Source organism: Dasypus novemcinctus, chromosome 5 (genome assembly GCF_030445035.2).
Source record: "Dasypus novemcinctus isolate mDasNov1 chromosome 5, mDasNov1.1.hap2, whole genome shotgun sequence".
Taxonomy (NCBI): domain Eukaryota; kingdom Metazoa; phylum Chordata; class Mammalia; order Cingulata; family Dasypodidae; genus Dasypus; species Dasypus novemcinctus.
Genome location: NC_080677.1, coordinates 101,515,453 through 101,542,562, shown reverse-complemented (window position 1 = coordinate 101,542,562; position 27,110 = coordinate 101,515,453). Strand labels below are relative to the sequence as shown.

The following is a 27,110-nucleotide window of genomic DNA, read 5'->3' as shown; positions in this document are numbered from 1 at the left end:
ACTTCCTACTGACAGTGACAATAAGAATCTATCTAGTTCTTCTATCATGCTACATATTAGAATCATCTGGAAATGACTTTTTTTAACTTATCCATTGCCTGGCCTACTCCAGAACCCTAACCCTGGCCCCAGTCCCTCTCCCCACCATCAATGACTGTGTAATACCAGTGACCTACAAAAGGCTGCAAGGTGACAACATGTGGAGTGATTTATGTATGCCCCAGAGTCCTCATCCCCTGAGGACCAACCTAAGGTTGGACTTCACCTGAGACTGCAATTTTCTTAGCTAGTTCCCTCTCCTGATCCAGATTCCTTCATTCCCTTCCAAGTATTTTCTAAAGAATAGTCCCTCAACAAATCATGTGTACCTGAATCCCTATCTCAGGCTTTGCTTTTAAGGAATCTGATCTAATACAATCACTATTATGATTTTTTTAAAAACACTTGTGAAGGAAAACAGATTCTAGAGAAATATAGTAATAAATTAAAAATAAGTTTTATTCAGTAATTTAGTATTAAGATTTAGGGATCCAATCTTCAAAGAACAGGCAAATTTGCAATTATTGATGAAATGGCAAAATACATTTTTGATATGGGAAATTCAGAAACTGCAAAAACACAGCAGGGAAATAAATTTTAAAATGTGTTCTACCCTCTCTAGGATTTTGAATAAATGCATGTACATATATATAAAGTACATATAAAGTAATTTGATTCAGTATTCTTGAAAATGTTTTATGTGGGAGACATGAGCTGTAGTTCCATTTAATAATAATAGCTATCATTTACTGAGCAACTATTAAGTGCCAGGCTTTGTAGCCAGTGCTGTTACATATGTTACTTTAATTTTACTGTCAACATGACCCCACAAGATAGGTATTTTCTCCATTTTACAGAATTTGAGGTTCAGTGAAGTTGAATAATTTGACCACTGTAGAACTGGTCTTTAATCAAGGTCTGTCTGAGTATAATGTCTGCATTCTTTTGTTTTTTTCCCAAAGATTTATTTTCTCTCCCCTCCGCAGCCCCCCCCCCCAGTTGTCTGTTCTCTGTGTCGATTTGCTGCATGTTCTTCTTTGTCTGCTTCTGTTGTTGTCAGCCACATGGGACTCTGTGTCTTTTTGTTGCATCATCTTGTTGTGTCAGCTCTCCATGTGGGCGGCGCCATTCCTGAGCAGGATGCACTTTCTTTGTGCTGGACGACTCTCCTTATGGGGTGCACTCCTTATGCGTGGGGCTCCCCTATGTGGGGGACACTCCTGTGTGGCATGGCACTCCTTGCGCACATCAGCACTGCACATGGGTTTGAACCATGGACCTCCCATGTGGTAGATGGATGCCCTAACTACTGGGCCAAGTCTGCCCCCCTATGTCTGCATTCTTTACATTATATTATGCTGTCTTTCAGTGAAATTTTTAGACATAATTAATCAACAGCTGTTATTATGTAAAAACCCATATATATCCTCAACTTTTGTTATAACTTTTTAAGTTTTCTACTTTTAGGCATAGGTACATGAGGTACATAATTGCTAAGGGTCCCTTTGGCACTAAAGCACTGATTTCTAAATTAAGTTATTGGATTCTAAATTAAGTAATGACTCCCAAACAAGGAATAAGGAACATATTCTAACATGACCACTGGCTCTGGCTAAATCATTTTACTCATTTAACTCAGTTTTTCCTCATCCATCAAAAAAAAAGAAAGCTAATATTAACTTCCTGCCATGGGGAATTGAGAGCCGTGCTGATTTAAAAATTATCAGTTATTTACAATCTAGTTTTGCATATAAGTGATAAACATTAGATCAATAATTACATGAAACCACAGCCACCAATTACCCATTCCTTTCTGCTCTGAGGTAACTAAAAGTAGGATTTTTATATTCAGGGGACTGCAATTCTTACCAACCCCTCTTCCAATAGAGTATGGCTTAAAAGATTTATATGTTCTATATGTTTTTATTTTCATACAACCCAAAAGGTATTATAGTAAAAATTATAATCTGATATGCACTGCCTTTTACCATTTTAAGATTTTTTATTTATTTTTCTCCCCTCCCCCCCCCCCAGTTGTCTGCTCTTTGTATCCATTCTCTGTATGTTCTTCTGTGCCTGCTTGCCGCTTGTATTCTTGTCAGCGGCACCCACAGAATCTGTATCTCTTTTTGTTGTCATCTTGCTGCATCAGCTCTCTGTGTGTGCGGCGTCATTCCTGGGCAGGCTGCACTTTTTTCACACAAAGCAGCTCTCCTTACAGGGTGCACTCCTTGCACATGGGGCTCCCCTACGCGGGGGACACCCCTGCATGGCAGGGCACTACTTGTGCGCATCAGCACTGCGTGTGGGCCAGCTCATCACACGGGTCAGGAAGCCCTGGGTTTGAATCTTGGGCCTCCCAGGTGGTAGGCGGATGACCTATCCATTGGGACAAATCCACTTCCCTACCATTAACTTTTAAAATGCTGGATGTCTTTTAAATCCAAAAAACATGGGATTGATTGTATAATTGAGCTGAAAAGGACTTTGGCAATTATTAATTCATTCTTCTCATTTCACAAATGAGTAAATGGAAGCATAAGAAGATGAGTGAATTTACTAAGATTATATGGTGAATTAATATCAGAACTCAAATTTGAATGGCCAGTTCCTTCTTGTCCCAGCAATTGTTTTGGCAGATGTGAACAATGAAGACATTCTACCTGCAGCCTCAACCCTATCTAGGTCTTAAACTGATAACAGTAGATCTCAGTGGTTTATTATGAGTTCTCGCCCCAAAAAGGAATGAGAGTCATTGTTCTTATGCTATATGCTTCATATATTGGAGGTGGGGGAAGGAAGGTTGCTTCTAGTGGTAAATTTAATTTTCTGGATGTCCCCTTGAAGGTTTGCTTGGGATTAAATCATGTCCCCCGTAAAGATACGGTCAAATCCTAACCCCTGGTCCAATGTGAGTGAACTCATCTGTAAACAGGACCTTTGAAAACAGTATTAGTTAATGTGTGCACCAACTGAATCAAGGTGGGCCTTAATCCATTTGACTGAAGTCCTTATAAGCAAAGAAAATTTGACAGGCAGTCAGTAAGAGTCAGAAGTTAATAGAAGCCAGAAGTTAGAAGAAGCCAGAGAATTAAGCAGATTGCCATGTGATGGAGACAGAGATGCAAGCCAAGGAACTCCAAGGACTGTGGTAAGTCAGCTCCAGACATTACAGCTCCAAAAGAAAGCATGGCCTGCTGAGGCCTTTGCTCTGAGGCCTTCATTTTAGACACCTAGCCTCTAAAACTGTGTCTAATACCCACTGTTTAAGCCAACCCATTTTATGGTATTTGTCTTAGCAATCCCGGCACACTAAGAGAAGTTTAGTCAGTCAGCATCACCAAGAAGGCTTACTAAAACATAGACTGAAGGGACCTACCCTTAAGAGTTTCTAATTCAATTGGTCTACAGTAGGGCCTGAGAATTTGCCTTCTAACGAGTCCCCAGGTGATATTAATGCTGACGGTCGAGGGCCCATACTTTGATACCTACTGGTCTATCTCCTCTAGTCCCTAGAGATGGCTAGTCTACTGACTTTTTGCCTTGGTTCTTGTTTTCACTCCAGTTTCCAATACTCCTGGGACTATACTTGCTTTCAGAGTTGTTTTCCCATCCTAAGTCAAGCCTTGATTTATTGTTCTGGCAATACATCATGCTAAAACTATTATCCCCAGAAATCCCTAACAATATAACCCACATTTCTCCATTCAGACTGGTCCCCTGGATACCTAAGCCTACTCAGGAAAGAAAAACATTTCATCCCCTGGACCTGAAACAGTTTTCGGGGCCATCTCAGGTTGAAGCCATTCCCTCCTACTGCTGTTAATCACAACTCCTTCCCTTACTACTACTTGGTTGTGTCTTAGTTTGCCTACACAATGGGTTAGTTTAAACAGTAAATACTGACCTGCAGTTTTGAGGCTAGAAGTTCAAAATCAAGATTTCGGCATGGTTTGCTTTCTCCAGCATCTGTAATATTCTTGTTTGGCTGTGGGCAATTCTTGGGGTTCCTTGGCTTGTATCTCTTCCTCCATTACATGGCATTCATTTCATCTGCTCTTCCAGTTTCCACTGACTTCTGGCATCCCCCTGTGGCCTTCTCCAACTTCTGACTTCCGGTTTCTTCTCTTTATAAGGCCTCCAGTAATATGGATTAAGAACCATGCTCATTCAGTTGAGGTCCTGTTTACAATGGGTTCATACACACAAGAAAGTGAATTAAGATTATGAACATCTCTGTTATTGTATATAATTCAATCCGTCACAGGTTGCATGCAGATTTCTACGAACTGCATTTTTCTCTTCAAGTAATCTCAAAATACAACATGCCTAGTGCTGTGCAGAAGAAGAGTTTAGACAAGATTATAGGTCTATAGAAAAGGATTTCTAACTATCTTTGCACCTGATGAAAAATGTTCATATAGTATTCTTTGAATCAGAGGTGGTCATTTATTCTACTATATACATTTAATATTTATAAGCTCAGCTCAACAGCTCTTTGTAAATAAATTATATCAAAATGTATGAATTTATAGAGCAGATCCATTCTGCCATTACTAACTTTCCAAGGGCAGATAACCTAGGTAATGTGAGAAAAAGAACAAAACACAAAACATTACTAGTTCTTATTAAAGTCTCTGTATGGGGACAAAAACAGAATAAAAGGGACTACTTATTTCTTACAGATACAGTTTTACAGTTATTTCATGAATTTAATATGCATGTAATACAGTATATAAAATGCTACTATCATGATAAAACTGGAAAGCAAGTATTACTAATTTAATATTCTACATTTTAAAAGACCCCATCCACAGTCATCCAATGTCCCCAAGTTCTGACTGACTAGTGCCATCTTCTCCCCAGCTGAATTAACTAGTTGCCTGGCAACTTTTGAATGTCCTTCCAATGTCTGGGGAATTTCTGATCTTTGTAACCTGCAAATTCCTAAAGTTGAACCCATAATCTCAAGTTCTTTTGCAACTAGGGCACAGGTATAAGACTTTTCTTTAATTAGACAATTCCATGGACAACTGTGATTTGCGGGCACATTAAGTGAAGAAGTCAGTGGCACAGGGAATCCATTCTGGCAAGGGTAGCAGTAGAAACACAGAGCTTTTAGAAGCGCAGGAGAGATTCTAGTTTACAGATATCAACATTAGTGATAGATTTATGGTGTTTGTGCCCAGAGCTGACAACAGTTGAGAGTTTACTGGAGGAGTTCCAGAGTAAAACTTGGGTGGCTTCTACCTCTATAGAATATAAATCAGGAAGTCTAATATTTGACCAATACGCTTCCAGAGAAAGAAAGAAATGATAACAAAATATAAGAAAAATTTCTAGTACTGAAAGACATGAATTTTCAGATAGAAAGGACCTGCTGATTACCTAACGTACTTGTAAAAAGATCCCACAAAGGTATATTAACATCAAATCTCTAAATTCCGGACCAAAAAGAGGATTTTAAAACTTTGAGAGATAATAAAAAGTCACAGATGATCAGAATACCATCAGATTTCAGTAGAAATATTGGAAATTAAAAATCAATGGAAGGGAGTGGATGTGGCTCAAGCAGCTGAGTGCCTGCTTCCCACATGGGAGGTCCCAGGCTCAGTTCCCAGTGCCTCCTGAAAAAACAAAAGTAAACAACAAGCAAAACAAACAATAAAACCAACTAATGGAAGCCAATGTGGCTCATTGGTTGAGCACTGGCTTCCCATATATGAGGCCCCAGTTTCAATCCCTGGCCTCTGGTACCTTAAAAAACACATATATCAGTGGAATAATACCTTAAAATTCTGAAAGAAAATAATTTTTCAACCTGGAATTCTATACTGTATAAAACTATTAACTAAGAGTAAGAATAGAATAAGACATTATCAGATATATTGGGCTCAAAAATTCTACTTTCTATGCACTTTCTCTAAGGAAGCCACTAATGGATGTGTCTGGTACACCACTGAAACAAGGGAATAAACCATAATAGATAATATAGGATTAAAGAAACAGAGGATCCAACACAGAAAAGTGAGGAAGAGTAATCTCAGGATAGAAGCAAAAGAAAATTCTAGACAACAGCTATGTAGCCAAGAGCAACAGTCCAAATTAACATAGGATGCTCACATAGGGCCCTGTGAGTGCATCTAATAGATTCTTAATACATATGGAAAATAGTATGAGGAAGGTTTTTATACTTCTATTAAAGAAATAAGGAATGAGTAGAAAAAAATAAAGGAAAGAAAAAGTGAGAAAAATATTGAGGGGAAAAATACTGTATAAAAATGAACTGGTACAAGAATGCAAATAAAATCATTGTACATTACTTAATTCGGGAATAATACACAGTATTTTGTGTAATAATGATGTAAACACAAATTGTATTGTAACTCTACTGGTGAAAAAGAAATAGGGGAGTGGTAGTTTAAGAGAGACAAATCCTCACCATTAAAAATAAAAAATTAATAGATAATGCTTTTAACTGAATAAATCAATAGTTGGCAGCTTAGCATATTATTTAGAAATATATTTGTTCAAAGAGCTCAAAGTAGATGTCGCTGGGGAGAGCAAAATGAAAGTAGAAAAGAAACAAGCCTGGAGCTTCTGTTTTTTGTTGTTGCTGTTTAAGCTTTGTAGTACTATGTGATTTTTTTAAATTATGCATAGGTACCACTTTTATAAAAAGTGAAAATTGATTTAAAAAATTTATCTGGTAAAGAAGGCCTTACCATTTACTGCAATACTTTCACTGAGGTGATGGGGACATGTGGCATCTTTAAATTATCCCAAGCATACAAGCTGCCTACTCATCTATAACGTAGATTGACCTTGACTTAGTATAATAAAGAAGCCAATGTTTTTCTTCTCTCATCTGGAATAATCAAACTAAGAGTCATTGAATACTCATTAAAGTTAAAGAGCAAAGCCAGAATACCAGCAAGCAACATCCTGGGGACTATAACATACTTAGCTTTAAATAATTTCTTCAATAAAGGTATGCTATAGGTATATGGAGTCTAGGTCATATGCTGATAGAAGCTATCACTGGTAATTCCCTAGCATGAATAAGAATTCAGTTTTCCACTAGCACAAATAAGACATCAGAATAGGTTGAAAGATATCTATTCCTAAAAATGTAAGCTCCAAAGAGGCTTGTACTCAAAATGAGTTCAAAAAGGAAAGGAAGAAAATAATAGTTTGCCTGCTTATTTTTCAAGATTTTAGTTGAGAAAAATATTCAATATTTAACTTGGAAGAACATGTACTAGGACAAATTCTCTTAAGCACTGCTGTATACAACATTTACATAACAATATGCAGATATTTTACAATATTAGCATTTTAAACCTAAAACACGTGACTGTTACATGGGAGAAGTGACATTCATCAACCGTGAAGTAACCACGTTTGCAGCTCTTTTCTCTCTATAAACTAGAGCTAAGCAGCACATCAGTACCAGCAATTACGGCTACATGGCTGCTGAATGCCACAGATCCCTGTGTACAGCTACCTCTACATTCCCCCACAATGAAGACTGTCACTACATTTAAAATTATTATCATTAGCCAAGGGGAACAGGGTGTTTCTGAGGACTTGTAACAGTACATAAACAATGACATTTGTGGAGAAGAGAAATGGATAACAACAGCCCAGGAAAAGAGAAATTTACAAAGAATGATAGTAGTAGGGAATGTATCTAAAACTTTGCCCTCATTTTAAAAAAATAAGCTACCCTAATGTTTTCTGCTAAAATGAGGGCTTTATCTTCAAGGATCATAGCAAAGAGAGAAAGAAGGCAATAAAAGTACTAGAACAGATTGTAGTTGAGTCGAAGAAAATCAAATGGAAGAAATTAAACGTAAGAATTGCCTCATTCTTACATTCACATTTTAATAGTGCACATATATTTTATATGAATAAAAAGAGAAAATCCCTACAGTCTTCTTAGCTTATAAACTTGAAGATATTCAGTTAAAGGGAAATAGAATCCTTATTTCTTGGATCAAATCCAATCTTTCAAACTGGGTAAAAAGAATTTGAGATAAGAAAATAACTTGCCAAAGAAAACAGAGAGAAAGATGTCTTGTGTTCTGCCAAACAGAGGGTATGCTATCAAGAATGAAGGGGAAGAAAGAACTTGTTAAAACTTTTGAAACAAATACGGCCAGTACTCCTTGGTCTCAGGATAAATGAGGAAAATAGAATCCTTTATTCATGATAAGAGGGGGGAAAAAGTTTTGCTTGTTCACATGCTCAAAAGAGCAAGGAAGTTATATTTCCAATGTAATGTTAATGCTTTCATTTCTCACATTTTAAGAACAGTATCAAGGTGTTGGAATAAGTATAGAGAAGAGCAAAAACATGAAAAGGGTAGAAAATAACTTAAATTGAAATTTTATGGAAAAAGTACTATTTTTAAAGCCTTGAGGAAAAATTAAAGAAGTGGTTTATGTTTTAGTTTCCTGGCGTGCTCAAGCAAATACCATAAAATGGGCCAGGTTAAACAATGGGAATTTATTAGCTTACAGTTTGGGGGCTAATAGAATGTCCCAATCAAGTCATCATCAAGGCAATGCTTTCTGCCCAAAGACTATGGCTCTCTGGTGCTGGCTGCTGGTGATTCTTGTCACGTGGCAATACACAAGGCAGTATCTTGTGGCCTGTCCATTCTCTTCTGAGTTTCATTGATTACCTGTGGCTTTCTCTCTCTGAGTTTCATTCTGTTAATAAAAAACTCCAGTAATAGCATTAAATCTGTGGGTCACACCATGACTGAAGAAACCTCATCAAAAGATCCTAGTTACAATGGGTTCACACCCACAGGAATGGATTAAATTTAAAAACATGTTTTTCTGGAGTACATACAGCTTCAAATCACCACCTCTGGGGTTTGCGAAAAGTCGAGAGTGTTTATAACTTTTTAATCTCCATTTCTAAAGGAAGCAGAACAAGGGCAAATAGTCATAAAATTGCACTTACAAATAGGTAAGACGTTTAAAACTTCCTGAAAAAAAAAAAAGTAATGAAAATAGTAGTCTAGGCTAACTAGAGGCTGTAAAATTATTGCAGCACAACAGTTTTCAGCAATTTTCATACTGTCCATTTGCCTATTCTACAGCTTCTATTTTTCACAACTGTTTCCAACATCTCTTTCTCCTATCTTAAACATAGTTCGGTGCACTACAAATTTTAAAAACTGGCATTTATAGCATAAACATTTCTATCATTTAGTTTTTATGAATTAGAAATTTAGAGTTTTAAAAATTTTGTTATTTTGTCAAACTGGGATTATATACTTATGTTTGTATATCCTATTTGGCATAATATATAGCCAAGTCAGAAATTCTGCTAACAAAGAAATTATGCCCCAAATTAACCACCATATTTTTGGCAAAGTAGTTAAGAGTTCTAAATTTAAAGAACAGTTTAAAAAGAATCAGGCTTACATAGAACATAGAAAGAGAAAAAATAAAAGAAACACATTTCAACTCAACTCTTGATCCTTAGCTAAGGGAAAGAAAAACATAGCAGACCATAGGCAAGGACTGCTATCAAGTCCTTCATATATTGCTATCTTGGTAAATTTTATAATTCTGAAGATGTCTTTATCCCTATTACACTGCACCTTTATGATTAGAAATTATTCTATTTTACAGATGAGGAAACAGACTCAGAGAAGCAACTTTTCCAAAGCCCATAAGGTACCAGCGCCAGAGATGGAACCCTGGACCTCCTTTGTGGGAGGCACGCACTTAACAACTTGAGTCATATTGTTCCTCCATAAGGTTTTAAGTGGTTGGGCAGGGACTCAAATTTAGGTGTGATGCCCTTACTTATTTTACTAACCTAGTTCACAGGTTTGAAAATATCAGAACTCTAATTTCTATCATTTCTCAAGAATTGGTAATGCTTTCTGCTGTCACTGTGTCTTCAACTTACAGGAACTGTGCTTTTGATACCAAATTGATTTACGTTCTTGGTTTAGTTTTTGATCTGTAATTTAGTGGCAACTCCAGGTTAACACTATTATCACTAATTTTCTGAAGCTAATTATTTTATAAATAGTCCACATGCTTTTTTTTTAAAATCCCCTTTTCCCACTAACATTATCAATCAAGTTTAATTTAGAAAAATCCATGTTTTAGGTGAGGACTCCCAAAGCGAAATGCTTTCATTTTCCTTTGCAGATTTATTCTTGCTTAGCCAATTTCATTAAGTGAAGGTTAAATGTAATTTTTTATAATATTTTCAAAGTGCATTGACAGTAGCTTATCAATATGTTTAGTACATCAGAGATTTGTTTTAGGAACTATCAGAGATTTTAGAATCAAAGAGTTTTACCAAACTTTAATTGCCACAAACGATATTCTGATTGGTTTGATATGAGTTTTTGTTTACTGAAATTAAGTAGTGAACATGATGATAAAGTTTATGCAATAAATGCTAACTTAATGTGAAGAATAGTCAAATGAAAATTTTATCGCTTCATTGCAGCCGGTATTATTTATCGTCTCCAAAATTTCGTTTTACAAACCAGTTGTTTAATTTTTAATTTACTGACCAAACGATTTATCTTAGGTAACTTTCAATATTCTGAGGCATACAACCTAAAAAAAAAATTGAGACTTACTTTTAAGTTTTATATCAGATACCGTCTAACACCCCCAAATGGGTACTTTTATTTTTAATCGAAAGAAAACAAGGTCTTTGCTGTCTGAGAAAGAGAAAAAAATATTTTCCAGTTCACATGACAGGGAATGAATGAATGTGTTCAAGGACCCTTAAGAAAAGACCTTGAATTTAAGCGCTGTACATACATTTAACCCACGTGACACGACAAGCAGGATGTAGAAATCTTTTCTAAGTGGGTCTGGAGTTTTGAACAGCCATCACTGGATCTCACTTTCAAGTACTGGATGGAAGAGGCCGGTTTGCTCCTCCACCTCCACTATCGAAGTTTGGAAAAGTTTTAGAAACTCTAAGCACCTGAGGCTGTGACCAAAACCAGAGAGTAACACTGGGGAGAGCGTCTCTTCTCCCCAATTTTCCGTCTCCAGATTCCAGACCTTTTTGTCAAGCGGCATGAGCGTTCTGCTCTCGAGCTTCAAAAATAATAGCCATTCAGGGAAGTGGGACCTGGGTCCTCACCGACGCTCCCGTAAAGGTGTGCGCTGGCTGAAGGGAGGCCGAGCGACGCGGCTGCGGAGACAAGCGTCTATTTTTTTTCAGGCGGCAGCTGCTAGGCCCCACCGCTCGCAGGAGGTGTCAAGCAGCCGGAGGTCGAAGCCCGCGCCAGGACCACGGCCCCTCTTCAGACCTCGCGGCCCGCGGCCCGCGCCTCGGCCGGAAGGGGGCGGGACTCGTGGCCGGCGCGGCGCGGTCGGCCGTGGTGAAGGCGGTTCGTCCCCGGCGCAGTCGCGCGTTTCCGGCGCACCCCCGCCTCTTGCGTTCTGTGGTCTCGCCCGTCCCGCTGCCATGTTGGATTGTGCGGCTACTGCTGCCACTGAGGGAGGGTTGGAGGAGGAGTTGAGAGTTTAGCTCAGTAGCCCGATTGCGAGCACAACGAGCCTCTGGCCCGAGCCTAGCCGGGCGGGAGCTGGGAGCTTCCTTCTCTCAGCGCTGCCCGAAGGCTGCCCGCCGTCAGCTCCTCCTTCCCTTGGCTTTCTCCTTCCCGCGCCGGAGGAGCTGTGAGATGCTGCGCCCCTGATTCCCCTTCTCCCGACCCTGTCACCGAGAGCGAGAACGAGCGCTCGCCACTTCCCGGAGGAGACGGCCCTGGACTACCAGCCCCGCCGGCGAAACCATGAGCTCAGGCCAGCAGCAGCCGCCGCCGCCGCGGAGGGTCACCAACGTGGGGTCCCTGCTCCTCACCCCGCAGGAGAACGAATCCCTCTTCACCTTCCTCGGCAAGAAATGTGTGGTCAGTGGCCGAGACCTGCGTCGCCACTCCCAACATTATCTCCCGGGCCCGGGCTTGAGGACCGGGAAGGGGGAAATGGGAGTGGGGGAGGAGGCACGGGGAGGGTCCAGCTGCCGGCCGGGCCTCCCACCCGGCCCCGGCCTCACTCTTTGGTGTGGGCATTGGGCTCTGAAGCGATCGGACGCCGCTTCCCGGAGCTGCTGGGTCGCAGGGAAGTGTCACCTCCACAGGCCTGTCCTGGAGCCCTACCGGGACGGGCCTCTGCCCGCGTCTTTACTACTGGTTCAAACTTTATTCTCAGGCCACAAGGGGGTTTTCTTGCACGAGCCTCATGACCGCAGGAACCGGCTCTTTCTCTGACCCTCGCTTCACCTCCAAGTCCTTGATATGGAGGTGCCTTACTTCACAATGCCAGTGGTTTGAGGAGCGCTTAGGTCGAGAATGAGGCCCAGATGTGAATGAAATAGACCAGAAGGTGGTTTCTAACACTCCTTTAGGCTCTCGGAAGGGAATGGAGTCGAGCGCTGGTTCCTGGGCTTTCTTCGGTTCAGAACGAAGGCAGGAAATACTACTGCTTCCAGTTGCAGAGAAACATGGTTTATTTCCCCAGCAATCTTACCCAGGCCATCTTTCTCCTCTCCTCCCCGCTGATGATTTTTTTTTGGGGGGGGGGGGGAGGGCATTGATCTGAAGGGGTGCCTCTCTCCCGCAGCTCTGCGCAGGGAAATCTCAATCTCCCTAGTTGCTGGTCTTCAGGGGCTAAGAATGATTCTTAGATTAGGGGCGTGCGGCCGATTTCAACCCCAGATGGTTGGTTGGAGCAAGCAGTTCTTCTGTGGGAAGGGGAATGTGTGTTGTTGACGGAAGCATTCATTACATTGGCTGCTAGCAGTTTTGGGGGGTGGGGAGGTTCTGCTCCGTGTTGTAGGCCTTGTCTGGCAGCATCTTGCTGCGGTCTCTAGGGCGAACTGTGGTTGAGATTGTTGAAAGGCTGGCTGAATCCTCTACCCCCCGTGCTTGTGAGCACCTGCAGAGTATGTGCACTGGGACCCGGGGAACACCTAAGACAATTTCATCACAGATGTGCCATTTTATAACCTCTCTTAGTAATGTTAAATATGTCAAACCAGACTACACCTGCTTGTCTAAGACGTTAGGATTAGACAATTTCTGGAAAGTTACTGGATTAATTGTTAACTTCATAGGAGACTACCCTTTGTATCCTATGCCATCCAGTTAGAGATTGAATCATTACATTCAATTTCAGATGTTTTTCATGTTTCAGAAGTTAATCTTTCAAGAACATAATTTAGGTTTACTGATTACAAGAGTGAAGCACGAGGGTTGACATAAAAAACAGAATTTTGGGAAACTTTAAAGATAATCAAGTTGCTTCCCTCCCCCCCTTTTTAAGCAAATAAGAAAACTGATCCTTTGAGCTCTAAATTACATAGCAATTTAGTAATGTAACCGAAACGAGAAAACCAGGACTCCTGATGCCTAGTCCATTGTATTTTCCACTACATCATGTTGTTTTAGAAGGTTTGTTGTTAGTTGTTATTGATTTTTTTTCTAAAAGTGCTGTTAAAGAAATAATCTTTTTTTTTTCATCAAAAATTAATGCGATTAAAATGTAAGGTTCTTAAAGCAGCACTAACTTATGCATATTTTCAAGTTAGGAAAATCTAGCATTTTGAATGCTTACATTCCCTGCAAAAATGAAAAAAAAAATTTTGCTGACTTATTATTTTTGATATGTAATGTGTATCAATAAGGAAGTAGTTGTATCATGTTTCAGTGCCAGGAACATTAACTTTTGGCAGGAAGGACATTACTTTTATACACAAGTGTACTAATTGCTCTGTGCTTATCAATAGTGTTTACTTGTTTGAAAAAAACGTGAAAGAATGCTGTGATCAAGAAAGATAGCATTGCTCACTGATTAGTTATTAGTCTATAGTCAAATAAACTGCTGAATTAAGATTGTGGAATGCCCGATTTCTTTTTGTCATCTCTTATTAACCAAGGCACTTTACCATTTCAATTTTTCTCATTTAATATCAAACTGTTATAGTTGTCTGCTTTTGTGGGATGAAATTTTTGCAAAGATTATCTTTAGTATTAGAAGTCCCCAGTTAATAGAGAGTAGAATAAGAATATTTCAATTTTTTGAAATAATCTTCTTTCTCTTTGCTATTTATGCAATATTTGTTAATTTAAAACAATACTGAAATACATTGTCTCAATAAATACAGCTTTAAGATTTACAGGTCAGGCCAAATATGTTACACAAGAAGTGGAGCTCTAATTATTTAAGAAAGGAAGTAGAAGTAGTTATAGTTTCAGCTCTGGAGGAGCTTCATTCCGTCTTTCATTCATTCAACAAACATGTACTCATACATTGCCTAATCAGATGTTGAGGTCAAAGTAAGTTGACGCCTCTCATTAGGGAGCTTACTCTGTCTAAAAGGGGAAACAAATGGCATAAACTAATGAGTAAGTTATATCTTACAAGTGATGTGTAAGAGGCAGTCTGTCACAATGGAAAATACTTTGACTGTATAGCCAGCAGACAGGGGTTCAAACTCATTGGGTCACTTTGGGCAAGTTTCTTAACCTCCCTGACCTGGATTTGGTCTTCTCATTTGTAAATTAAGAATACTATTTCATGGGATGGTTGTGTGGATTAGAGGGACTGATGTTAAATAGATAAAAACTATTATTTTTATAGAGGGTAAGGTAGGTTTAGAGGATCAAAGGAGAGGAACGCGGTGGGAGAGAAGATAAGGAAATGCTTTCTAGAAAGCGTGATACCTGAATCTTTAAGATTAGTAGGTACTCCCCAGTTAACAAGCTTGAAAAGTTAGGGGACCTACTTAATTAATTTGTTACGGAGGTAGGAGGACTTGTTTGGGTTCTCAAATTTAGGTGTGTATTGGAATCATTGTGGAGGTTATTAGAATGCATAAGGCTAGACCTCGTTCCTAGACAATCTAATTCACTGGATCTGAGATGGAACCTGCAAATTTCTTTTTTAGCAAGCATAACTGATGATTCTGATGTCTATCAAAATTTGAGAACTACAGCTGAAGGCCACTGTTTTCTGAAAGGGTAATCTGGCAACAAATTGAAAATGTTAGTAGGTATTCCTTGAATCTTTGGAGTATATTTTGTGAGTTAAGTTTAAATTACACTAAAACAGGTTTTTTTAGTACAGCATTTCTCTGACTTCTTAACATATCAATGTATATTTCATAGCTGTAGGAGGGAGATACAGGTGAGGAAATATTGCACTGGTTAATGGGGAACTACACAATAAGACTGGTCTTTTAGAAAGTTCGGAGGGAAAGGTCGAGGCAGTAGAGAAGAAGGTATACTGAGGTTGTGAGAGTAGTGACAAAGGAGATCAGATAGATGTTTATAGTAGTCCACATGAAAAATGACGAATTTGAATTAAGGCAGTCTTAATTCAAACTGGTAAAATTCAAGAGAGTTAGAAAGACTCCAGCATCACTTAATCCCACTTGGATGTAGGAGGGAGGAAAGGGAATTGGGATAAAAACAGCTCTTATAACCACTAGCCGAAAAAGTATGTAAAAACATACACATCTCTTCGAGATGAAAATATGCCTAGAGGTTAACGGGACTCTGGATTGGTGCATGAATAAGACTTCATGGAGAAGGTGAATCTTCAGTAAATCATTGTTTTGCCACAGTTTTTAAAAATAGATTTTGTGAAAGTTGAGGTTTCCTTTAAAGCTAAATGTAATATATAAATATGTGTTAAATACTTTTGCATAAATAATTCTGATGCAGTTCGTTAGCTGTAGTATTTTCTTAGAAAACAAGCAAGGATATAAACAATATTATCTGGTCTTGTTTTGCAGTGAGTTCTGTTGTCTTTCATGTAGTGTGATTTAATTTATTTTCTATAAAGAGTATATGCAGTCTTTCCAAATGGAGTTTTATGTATATAGCCCTGAGTAAGAAATTAAGGAATTGGAAAAATACAACCTTAAATTAGCCCGTCTACAGCTGTCTTTGAGGTTATTAATATTGTTGACCATAAACTTTCCTTGTCAAACTCACTTGGTTTATTTGTTTGCTTGTTTCAAGATTTAGTGATACTTAAGCTCATTTTTATTAACCACCTTCAACCTTTACTGCTTTAATTCTTCAGCATTTGTTTCAATTTGCTTATATGCTTTTGTTTTCTCACCCTATGTATAATTTTAAGAGATTAGATTTTATGCCTATGTAGCTTTCTATAATTTTTTAAATATCTAACATACAAATCAATGAATAATTTTGGTTGAATAATGGTAATTACTCACTTCTTAGGCACTATTTCAGCACTACTCATTGTTGGATCAGTTTATCCAAAATCTTCATTTATTTGGTATAGATGATATCTGGACTTAGTCTTAATTTGTTAAAAGAAAGGAGAACGGGTATAAAAGAAATTCTTGGCTGTTAGTCTAAGCACTGACATCAGTTAACTGAGAATGTGAACAAGAATCTCTGCCTTCCTGAACCTCAGTTTCCTAATCTGAAAATCAGGGAGATGGACATGATAACTCTATAGTCTTTTCTGGCTTTAATGTTTTATCATTCTTAAAATTCTAATTGCAAGGGGCTCTGTAGCAGGGAAGGGCAGCCCTCCCATTAATCCCTCATTTTGCCCAATGGAGACAAAGACAGTATATACCTAGGAGAAAGATAGATAATCCAAAATCACTTCATGTAGATTCCCATTTCTAACTTCCCTTTTTCTAAGCATCACAATTTAATAGGCATTTTACTTAAAAAAGACCAGGGTGAACAGAATTAATAATAGAAGAGTCAACTCTGAATTGAGAATTATCAGTTAAAAGACATTTTTGGCTCATAGTATGGTTCCTTTGCAGTAAAATGGAAGTATTTCTAAGTGTCTTTCTTTTGGTAATCAATTTAATCCAGAACCTATCGGGTAAATGGCTCATCTCTCCCCAGGGCCCAGGATCAAACATGACAGAGCTATCTTCTCTTCCATGTGTCCTCTTGAGTGAGAGTCTATTTATATCAGCTCATCATGGGTACAGGAACTCAACCCTGGGCCAAACCCTACTGATGTGGTTAAATCAAAGTCCTAATCTTAACAGATAATTTGATCAAGACATGTCAACTCAATCTAATACACCCAAAGGGTATCATGCCCAGAGGCATGATACAGTTTACAAGCATAATCTCTCTTTGGGGGATTCATATATAATCTCAAACTGCCATACTTAATATTTTGTTAAGGTTTTACCTTCCATCTCCAGCCCCTGACAAATATTTGCTTTGATTTGAAATAGCATTGATTTTGTAGATTAATTTAGGAAGAATTGACATACTGAGGTATCCCGTTGGAAAATAAGTATTTTTTTTATTATTTTGACCTCTGGAGTTTTATAATTTCTTAACATAGTACTGATCATTTGTTTTTTTTGATAAAAAATTTAAGTACAAAAGTAATACCCAGTTCTACTCATTTCAAATAATACACACAAGCACACTGCACTATACTGAATAAAAAGTTAAAAGTACTATTATCCCCCAATACAATTATGCTCCATAGACAACTCTTAATGGTTTGATGTGACTCTTTCCCACCCTTTTTATATGCACATATACCTACATATATTATGTTTACATTTTAGCTGAGAGGGATCATATTCTGGAACATATTGGCAATTTATGAAGTACATATAGAACTACCTTTTGCTTTTTTCCCCCGTTTTAACATGATTTATGGAAACTTTAAACATACAGAATAGAATATAGTGAACCTACATGTACCCATCATCCAGCTTCAGTAGGTTTCAACTCATGCTCAATATCTCTACCCATTTTCCCCTTCTCTGTATTATTTTTAAGTGAATCCCAGGCATCATGTAATTTTTTTTTTTTTCTTGATCAACTTGGCTAGAGGTTGATCGGTTTTTATTGATCTTCTAAAAGAACCAGTTTCTGGAGTCATTGGTTTTCTTTTTTTGGTCTATTTTTCTGTTTTTTTATTTTATTGATTTCTGTCCTGTTTTTATTGTTTCCTTCTGCTTGGTTTAAGTTTAGTTTGTTTTACTTTTTCTAGTTTTTCTTAAGGTGCATAGGCATTGAAAAGAATGTCATCTTGATGAACTGACCTTTTCATCATTATGAAATGACCTCTTTATTCCTGATATACTTCTGCTCTGTAATCTATTTTGTGTGATATTAATATAGTTACTGTAGCCTTCTTTTGATTGGTGTTATCATAGTATATCTTTCTACATTATTTTACTTTTGGTCTATTTGTGTCTTTAACTGAATTTCTCTTAGGCCACACATAGTTTTTTTGTAAAATCCAAAATGACAGTCTTTGCCCTTTAATGGAAATGTTTAGGCCATTTACAATTCATGTGATTATTGATATGACTGAGTTTAAATCTACTTCCTTGCTCTTTGTTTCCTATTTGTCCCATATGTTCTTTGTTATTTTCTTTCCCTCGCTTCCCTCTTTTTTTGGCCTTTTTTGGATTACTTTAGTTTTTTTTTAATCTGTTTTATCTTTTTTCGCTTATTTGAACTCTTAGTTTTGTTATTTTTACAGTTTACAGTGTATATCTTTAATTCATTACAGTCTATTTTGAGTGCTATTTATATCATTTTACATTATTTAAGTATAAAAAACTTTACCATAGTATATTTCCATTTTTTCCCCACAATGCCATTGTGCCTTATTATTGCCATTCATTTTATTTCTATATATATGTTTTATACTCTGTCTTAGTTTGCTAAAGGTCTGTCAATGCAAAATACCAGAAACATGTTCACATTTATATTTAGGGTAAAAGTTAACAGATCTGAAACTGTGGAATGTCCAAATCAAGGCTTCATCAGAGATGGTTTCTCACCAATGTCAGCTACTGTTGATCCTGGTGTCTTGCCATGTGGTGTGTGATCGGGCATATGGTAGGGCTCAACTACTGAGCCCTGAGCTTCTCCTCTTCTCAGGGGGCCTTTTCCATGCCTCTGTGCTCTCCTTGTTCCAGACTCTGGGACCTCTCTCAACATCGTGGGGCTTCTTTGTTTTCACATGCATATTGGGAGGCTCATTTTCATGCTCCAGTTTTAATTGGTTCTTTTGTGTTGTTTCTCTTTCTTCCATTAGCTCGGACCAACCTGTTCATTTTTAAAAACAAGAAACTTTTACATCTTGCTAAGAAACAGTTCGAAATAACCAAAATGATTATATAACACACAGCTGTGAGACTTTGGAAAAAGAGCTCTAATAGCAGCCAAGTGACTTACTATTTAAAAACAACTTTTCTTTCTCATTACAAATATAATGCTCATTATTTTCTACCTTCCTGTCCAGTGCGGTAGCTGGTAGCCACTAGCCACTTGTGGCTAGTGAGTAGCAGCAATGTGATTAGTTTGAATCAAGATGCACCATGTGAAAGTATACACTTGATTTCTGAGACTTGGTATGAGAAAAAGAAAGTAAAAAATATTACATGTTGAAATATACTATTTTTATGTATTAGGTTAGTAAAATTTATTAAAACTAAATTCACCTGTTTCTTTTTACTTTATTTGATATGGATACTAGAAAATTTGCAATTGCCTTTGTGACTTATGTTTTATTTTTATTGGTGATTTAAATACTCATATAGTAATAATGATATAAGTAAAAATATATTTTTGTATATCCCTATCCAGTCAATATGATTCCTGCCTCTCTACCACCCTATCCCTTGGCAATCACTTTCTGATTTCTGACACTGTGGCTTAGTTTTGCCTATTTTGACTTCTTTTGCTCAGCATATTTTTGAGACTCATCTTACGTTATTACATAGAGTTTGCTCTTTTTTATTGCTCAGTATTCCATTGATGAATATACCACAATTTGTTTATCCATTCTTCTGTTGATGAATGTTTGAATTGTTTTCAGTTTTTGGCTATTATAAATAAGGCTCCTATGAAGGTTCTTGTACAAGTTTTTTTGTGTGTGTATAACACGTATTCTTATTCATCTTTGTAATTCCATTTTCATAGGGAAGACATATATTTATCTTTATAAGTAGTTCTATAAGTGACTGTCATTTGCATTTCCACCACCAATGTATGAGAGTTTTACCTGTTCCACATCCTCACCAACATTCCATCTTTTTTTATTTTAGCCGTTTTGGAGGGTGCGAAATGGTGACTTAGTGTGGTTTTTATTTGCTTTTTTTTTGGTTTTAAGTGGGTTATTTATCCTTTTACTGTTGATTTGTAGGAATGCTTTCTGTATTCTGGATACAAGGCCATTGTTAGATATATGTACTCCAAAAATTTTCTCCCATTCTGTGGCTTGCCTAATTATTTTCTTAGTAATGTCTTTATGAATCCTAGAATTTTAGATTTGATGATATCTAATTTATCATTTTTTTCATGTATATAAAGTGCTTTTTGTGTTCTATGAAATCTTTTCCAGTCCCTGCATTCACAATGACACTCTTCTGTTTCTTCTAGAACCTTTGATTCTAACTTTTATGTTTAGGTCCGTGATTCATCTTTAATTTTTGTATAGGGAGCATAGTAAAGGTTATATGAGATAATCATATGAATTTTTTCCTTGAGATGGTCATTTTTTCCCCATACACATAACTAATTTATTCAGCATCATTTGTTAAAATGCTTTATCTTTCATCATTTAATAGACTTGGCACCTTTTTCATATATAGTTGCCCTCATATATTTGATCTCTCTCTGGACACTTTCTGTCCAACAAGATACTTTTCTATCCCTATGTCAGTATCACATTGATTTGATTATTGTAGCCTTACCATGAATCTTAAAATCAGGTATTGAACTCTCCAGCTTTTTTCTTTTTGCAAGATTGTTTTGTCTATTCTAGGTCCTTTGCATTTCCACCTAAATTTAAATCAGCTTTTCAACTTCTTTCAGGAAAGTCCGCCAACATTTTTTTTTGAGATCATGTTGATTCTATTGAACAATCTGGGGAGAATGGGCATTTTACAATATTGTGTTTTCCAATCCATGAACATAACATATCTCACTATTTACTTATTTCTAGGTATTTAGTGTATTTTGTGCTATTGTAAATGGTATTTCTAAATATTATTTTCTAATTATTAACTGCTAACTTAGAAATATACTGTATATTGACCTTATAATCTTCAACCTTGCTGAATTCATTTTATGAATTCTAGTGGCTTTACTGTAGATTTTTTGGTATTTTTATGCATGGTGAATAATGCCAGTTTTGTTTCTTCCTTTATTATTTTTATGCCTTTTATATATTGTTCTTGACGTATTGTCCTGGCTTAGACTTTTTAATACATTGTTGAATTGAAGTGGTGAATGAGAATGGATATCTTAGCCTTGTTTTTTATATTGATGGAGGAAGTAGGTTTTTTATAAATGTTCTTTATCAGATTGAGGAAGTTCCCTTTTGTTCTTACTTTGCCAAGAGCTTTTATCATGAATGAGTGTTAAATTTTGGCAGGTGTGTTTTCTTCATCTATTGAGACAATCATATGATTTTTTTCTTTTTCTGTTAGTGTGAAATATGTAGATTTTGAAATGTTAAACTAATCTTGTATTCCCCGATCAATATCTACTTGGTCGTGATTATTCTTTTTTTGAATTGCTGGATTTGAGTTGCTAATATTTTGGAGTTTTGCATCCATGAAAGGGTGTTGATCTGAAATTGCCTTTTCTTCAATATCCTTACAAGGTTTTGGCTAATAGGGCTTTGATGAATTAATTGGAATCTTTCTTAATCATTCTTCAGATCTGTAGCTAGTATGGGTTGTATAGTTTAATAAGAAAATATGGTTGCTTAAAAACTCATCTGTTTACCTTCCTTTCTTGTGGTCAAAATTAGCTATTAAGTATTATTACAGTCTTAATGTTGAATTAAAGTTTTAATTTTAGGGAAGGAATTGAAATCCCACCTCCCCATTTAAAAACCATGGGGCATTTTCTCAAGATATTTACTGGACTGAGATAGTACTATGGTTAACAGCAGGGGCTCTGCAGTGAGGCAAACTTGAGCTCATAACTAAGTTATATCAGTGCTACCTTTATGATCAAGGACAAGTTACTGAATATCGGTTTTAATTTCCTCGTATATGAATCTGGTGCCTTCTAGGTTGATACTATATGAGAGATTACAAGTAAGGTTCTTAGCACTATTTCTGACACAAGTCCGCAATTCAACAGTAGATATTAGTATTATAACTTGGAATTCTGGTGGGGGAAAAAGACGTAAGATATTTCAAGGAAATAGTTTTCTTCTTTAGATGCGTACCCTTGATGTAAATTAAAATAGAAATATATTTCAGAGGTATAAATTCTATGTGAAAATTACACATTCTAATTGTTGTCTTTGCATTTCTGATAATGAAATAATGTATTTCAGATTATTCCCTTCTTCTTTTTGAAAAGCAATATCTTGAGGTTAAAATCCATGTCTTATACCTATATTTCTTTGGCATAGTTAGAAGAAAAGGTGGGTCTATTTAATATTTATTGAGTGGTTAACTATTAACATTGCATTTTTATACAGTGCATGGATCACAACAATTTATATAAGATGGGGCCATCATCTATTTTTAAGACCAAATTGAAAAACCATAAAATTGTTTAGCTAACTAAACGTACTGGAAATTATTTACTACTTCTGTGTTTATCAGATTTACTGGTCTTGACATGTCCTGAAATTAGTGGGGGGAGTGCAAATGTATGTTGACCAGATATGCTTACTTTTTCCCTTTTTTTTTTTTTTGTCCCCAAACTCCTGCTCCCCTTTCTATGTATATAAATAATGATGGAAACAAATTCCTTGATATGTGACATTTAAACTATTAAGAATGACCATTTATTAACTGAGATTTTTCATAATATCATATAAGTGTTTTTGATTCATGGATGAGCCCATAAGGAAAACTTTTGTCATTCTTCTGAAAATAATTTAAATACCACAAGTTAGCAAGCTCTACCCTTCTGAAAAAGTATTTTATGTAATTTTAATAATGTATATGATTCTAAGAAAAAAATCCCTTTTGATTCAATTTAGCAATTAAATGAGTACTGTTCCAGGGGCTAAGGATACATAGTTGAAGAATACATTACCCTTTCCTTAGAGGGTGAACAGTGGTGTATTGGTGAAGCAGACCCCACAAATGAACGACGTGTAACAGAAACCACTCAGTGATAAAATGCTTCATGGAATAAATGAAATGTTATGAGAATACAAACCTGAATAAATACATTATCTATATTTGCTAATACATAGTAGTTTTACACACACACACACACACACACACACACCAGAAGAGAGAAAAAGAGAAAAGAAAAAGGAAACTTGTCATTTCATTGTATTAATAATCTTTGAAAGTTATCAAGGAATTCATTCCAGCAGTTTCCACCTTCTCACTTTACATTGTTAGAAATGAATTCTTGATATTCTTAAGTTCCAGAATGATGTTTGCCTTTTTCTTGTTCTGTATCTACATTGTGCTACCACAGAAGGTTGATACTCTGTACTTGGTATTTAAGAACAATAGATTCATAAGTCATTAACTAAATAAGCTAATCATATTGTTAAATTAGGATTTAATGATTTAACTCTAATTATTCTTTAAGGTTGGTATTATGGTACTTTTTTACTAAATTTTATTGAATTTTTTTTAAAATTTTCTTTTGGTAATGTGTACTACATAAAATTTCCCAATTTAACCACTTTCATATGATGCAATTCAGTGCAAATGTCTTTTTAATTGACTCTTTATATTGTTAGTGGGTTTTGGTTTTGGTTTTGAAGATAGAGTGCCATTTTTCCTTTTTCCTATATTGTCATTTTCCTTTTCCATTTCCTATTCCATTTTAAATAAGAACAATGCTTATACTTAGGAAATACTATCATGTGCCAGGAGCTGTTCGGAGCATTTTACATGTTTTAATTTAATCTTCAGAAAAACCCCAAAGGAAGTTAGTTATAGTATCCGCATTTTACAGATGGGAAAACAGGGATGGGTAGGTTAAGTCGTGGCCTGAAATCACATGACTGATAAGTGGTAGGGCCTGTCCTAGAGTCTGTGCTTTCAGTCATCTGTTCTCTGGATCATGCCTAATTACCTCACCTCATTTTGTCCTCACTCAGAATTCAAGGCTCCCTTCTCAGCCTTCCTAGAGGACTTTATTTCTTCTTTCATTTTGGTACATGTATATTTGTTAAACATATCTCCTTTACTAGGTTATTACCTTCTTGAACAGATAAGATCTCTTATCTTTCTACTTTCTTCATGTAATATTTGTTAAATTGAATATAATGTACTTCTCAAATTTAGTCTCTAAGTTAGCCAGACATTTTGTGAATAAATATGATTTTCACTGAATTAAATATGAACATTCCTTTGTCTTATGAGCCCATCTTAGACTTACCCTTGATCTTATTTGCTTCACATCTTATTCTAAGAAAGTATTTGTATAATATCTCTTTCCTGAGACTTTCCAGAGCAATACTTTCCTGTAGATATTTCCAGAGCAATACTTCCTGTGATATTGCAGAATTCCATGCCTTTGCTCTCAAGATGACTGTAGCAGTTAAGTACTAGGCAATGGCTAGAGTGACTAAGGAACTTAATTTGTAACTCTTGGCCACATGTGGCTAGTGGCTACCTTATTAGGCAGTGCAGCTCCAGAGCATAGAAGGAAGAATCCAGAACCTAACAGCAGATAACGCCTTTCTACCCGAACCCAAGACACCCAGCTCTGGGGCTTACCAGGAGTGGAAAGTAACATTATAAATGGTATATACTTGATTCAAAGTGAATTAGTTTCCAAATAATTCATACATTTAAAAAAAAAGTATGTTATTAAGTACATCCAAGTTCACTTTATCCATTTAAGAGAAAAATCATTAGCATGCTGTTTTTGCTTTAATGATGCTTAGTGTAATTTTATGGAGTAGTAGTATATAATATGAAAATCTCAGATCTCCCCACCCAAGTTTTTTACTTATTTAATTATTTTTTAAAATATATTTTTCTTAGAGAAGTTGTGAACTTAACAAAACAATCATGCATATGTGTGGAGTTCCCATACAATACCCCTCCATCAACACACTACATTCTTGTGGAACATTTGTTACATATTATGAGATAATATCCACGTTTTTAATTTATTAATGGTAAACACATTTTAAGGAAGAAATAACATGACCTACCTTACCTTCCTTCTCCTTTGTGGCAAATGCATGCATGTTATGTATGTTCTTTCAATTTTAGTAATAATAACCAGAGTTATATTAATAAATATTGAATAATATGAGTAAAAGTGGCATTTTGAAACTAGCAGCATTGAGCTTTCAGAGGAAGTATAAGTCTAGTTTATTGAATAAATAGTCTGTATTTCAAAATAATTGACCAGATCGTCATTGTTTTACACTGCAATTTTAAGTGTCTTAAAATGTGAATACAGTGTAAATCTTAAGCAAAACTTCACAAAAGGTTCCTGCCTCTTCTTATTTTTTGTCTAATTTTTATGCATAATGTATGGGATAGTCTTAAATATTGTAATTAAAGTCTTTAGATCCTTAAGTTGTATGTTGAATTTAAACTCTTAATTTGTAGAAAAGCCCTCATCCTACCCCATGCTTTCAGATTCTCATATTTGGTTCATTTGCTCTCAGATTAACCTTCCCTGTACATGCCCTTTACCCACCTTCATAGTATATATGAAAGTCAAGCAAGTTAAATGTTTGTATATATAATATGTACACACATCTCTGTGACTTTTCTTAAATAATTAAGAGTTGTGTATATAGAATAACAAATGTGGAAGATAAAACCAATTGAGTTTTGCACTTGCATATCATGATTAATCATGTTTAAGAATTCAGAAGACTCAATAGGAAAGTTTATGAAGGAGATAACAGACTTTGGCCTTCATTACAGGCATAGGCTCTCTTCCTCTAGTAGCTAAAGTTTGCTATTTATTGTTTTATAGCTTTATAGGTATCATAGTGTGTTATTCAGCAATGTTCACTTTTAAATTTTTAAGTGAAGACTTGGAAGCTGCTAGAGATGCTTCCTAACTACAATTTCTAGGTCAAAATGACACTTTTCCCCCCCATACTTAGATGCCATAATGTGACATAAATAGGCATTTTTCTTGTGTGTGTATTTATATTTTTTAAATCCATATTTAAATTTTTGAAAAGCTAAAATAATTCACATGCTTTAAAAATTTTAAAGTTTGGAAAGAAAGTAGTATCTTTAACACCCTATCCTACATTTGCCTAGTCCTTCTTCTGCTGACAAAACAGATATAGATACACATAGCACCACTAAACAGATAGCAATTGCGTTACTTTTCTGTGTCTCCTTCCAGTTTTATACATATTTAAGTAAATGCAAGTATTCTTTTTTTTTTAAAGATTTATTTTTTATTTATTTCTCTCCCATTCCCCCCCTCCCCCAGTTGTCTGCTCTCTGTGTCCCTTCGCTGTGACCTGTGACGGCTTCTATCCTTAGCAGCAGCACCAGGAATCTGTTTCTTTTTGTTGCATCATTTTGTTGTGTCAGCTTTCCGTGTATGCAGCACTATTCTTGGGCAGGCTGCACTTTCTTTCGGGCTGGGCAGCTTTCCTTGCGGGGCGCACATCTTGCGCGTGGGGCTCCCCTACGCGGGGGACACCCCTGCATGGCAGGGCACTCCTTGCGCGCATCAGCACCGCTTGTGGGCCAGCTGCACACGGGTCAGGGAGGCCCGGGGTTTGAACCACCGACCTCCCATGTGGTAGGCGGACACCCTATCCATTGGGCCAAGTCTGCTTCCCCAAGTATTTATTCTTGTTCCTGCTCTTTTTATACAAATAGTAGCATACTAACTCTTGACTTTGCATCTCGTTTTTTTTTTCGCATAGCAATGTGTCTTTGAACTCTTACTAAATTATTCCCTAAAGAGCATCTTCATTTTTCAGCATTGAGCAGAGTATCCCCATTGTATTACTGATCCATGGATATTAAATCAGTTGAGTGGGTGTTTTTCTTGATGATCTAGAAAATTCCAGTTGCCTCAATGATTCTAGTTAAATAGTTTTAAGGTTCTGAAGATTTTAATTAAAAAGTTTATGATT

The 27,110-nt window shown here is 36.5% G+C and overlaps 2 protein-coding genes across 7 annotated transcripts in view; one reads left to right on the top strand and one right to left on the bottom strand.

Moving 5' to 3' along the window:
- The window catches only part of LOC101421259 (hyaluronidase-4-like), a 108,928-nt gene extending 97,428 nt beyond the window's left edge, over window positions 1-11,500 (bottom strand). For 2 of the 5 annotated variants that reach the window (XR_009185876.2, XR_009185875.2), the window contains exons 1-2: window positions 10,854-11,500; window positions 3,947-4,221 (exon numbers count right to left, since the gene is read on the bottom strand). The gene's annotated coding sequence lies outside the window, so the exon portion shown is untranslated. The remainder of the gene's footprint in view (window positions 1-3,946; window positions 4,222-10,853) is intronic. The other 3 variants (XR_009185877.2, XR_011648844.1, XR_009185874.2) reach the window with 3 other exon arrangements.
- Window positions 11,483-27,110, top strand: part of WASL (WASP like actin nucleation promoting factor) — a 70,768-nt gene continuing 55,140 nt past the window's right edge. For both annotated transcript variants that reach the window (XM_058297308.2, XM_058297307.2), the window contains exon 1: window positions 11,483-11,956. In XM_058297308.2, the coding sequence (XP_058153291.1) occupies window positions 11,840-11,956 (117 nt within the window). In that variant the 5' untranslated portion in view covers window positions 11,483-11,839. The remainder of the gene's footprint in view (window positions 11,957-27,110) is intronic.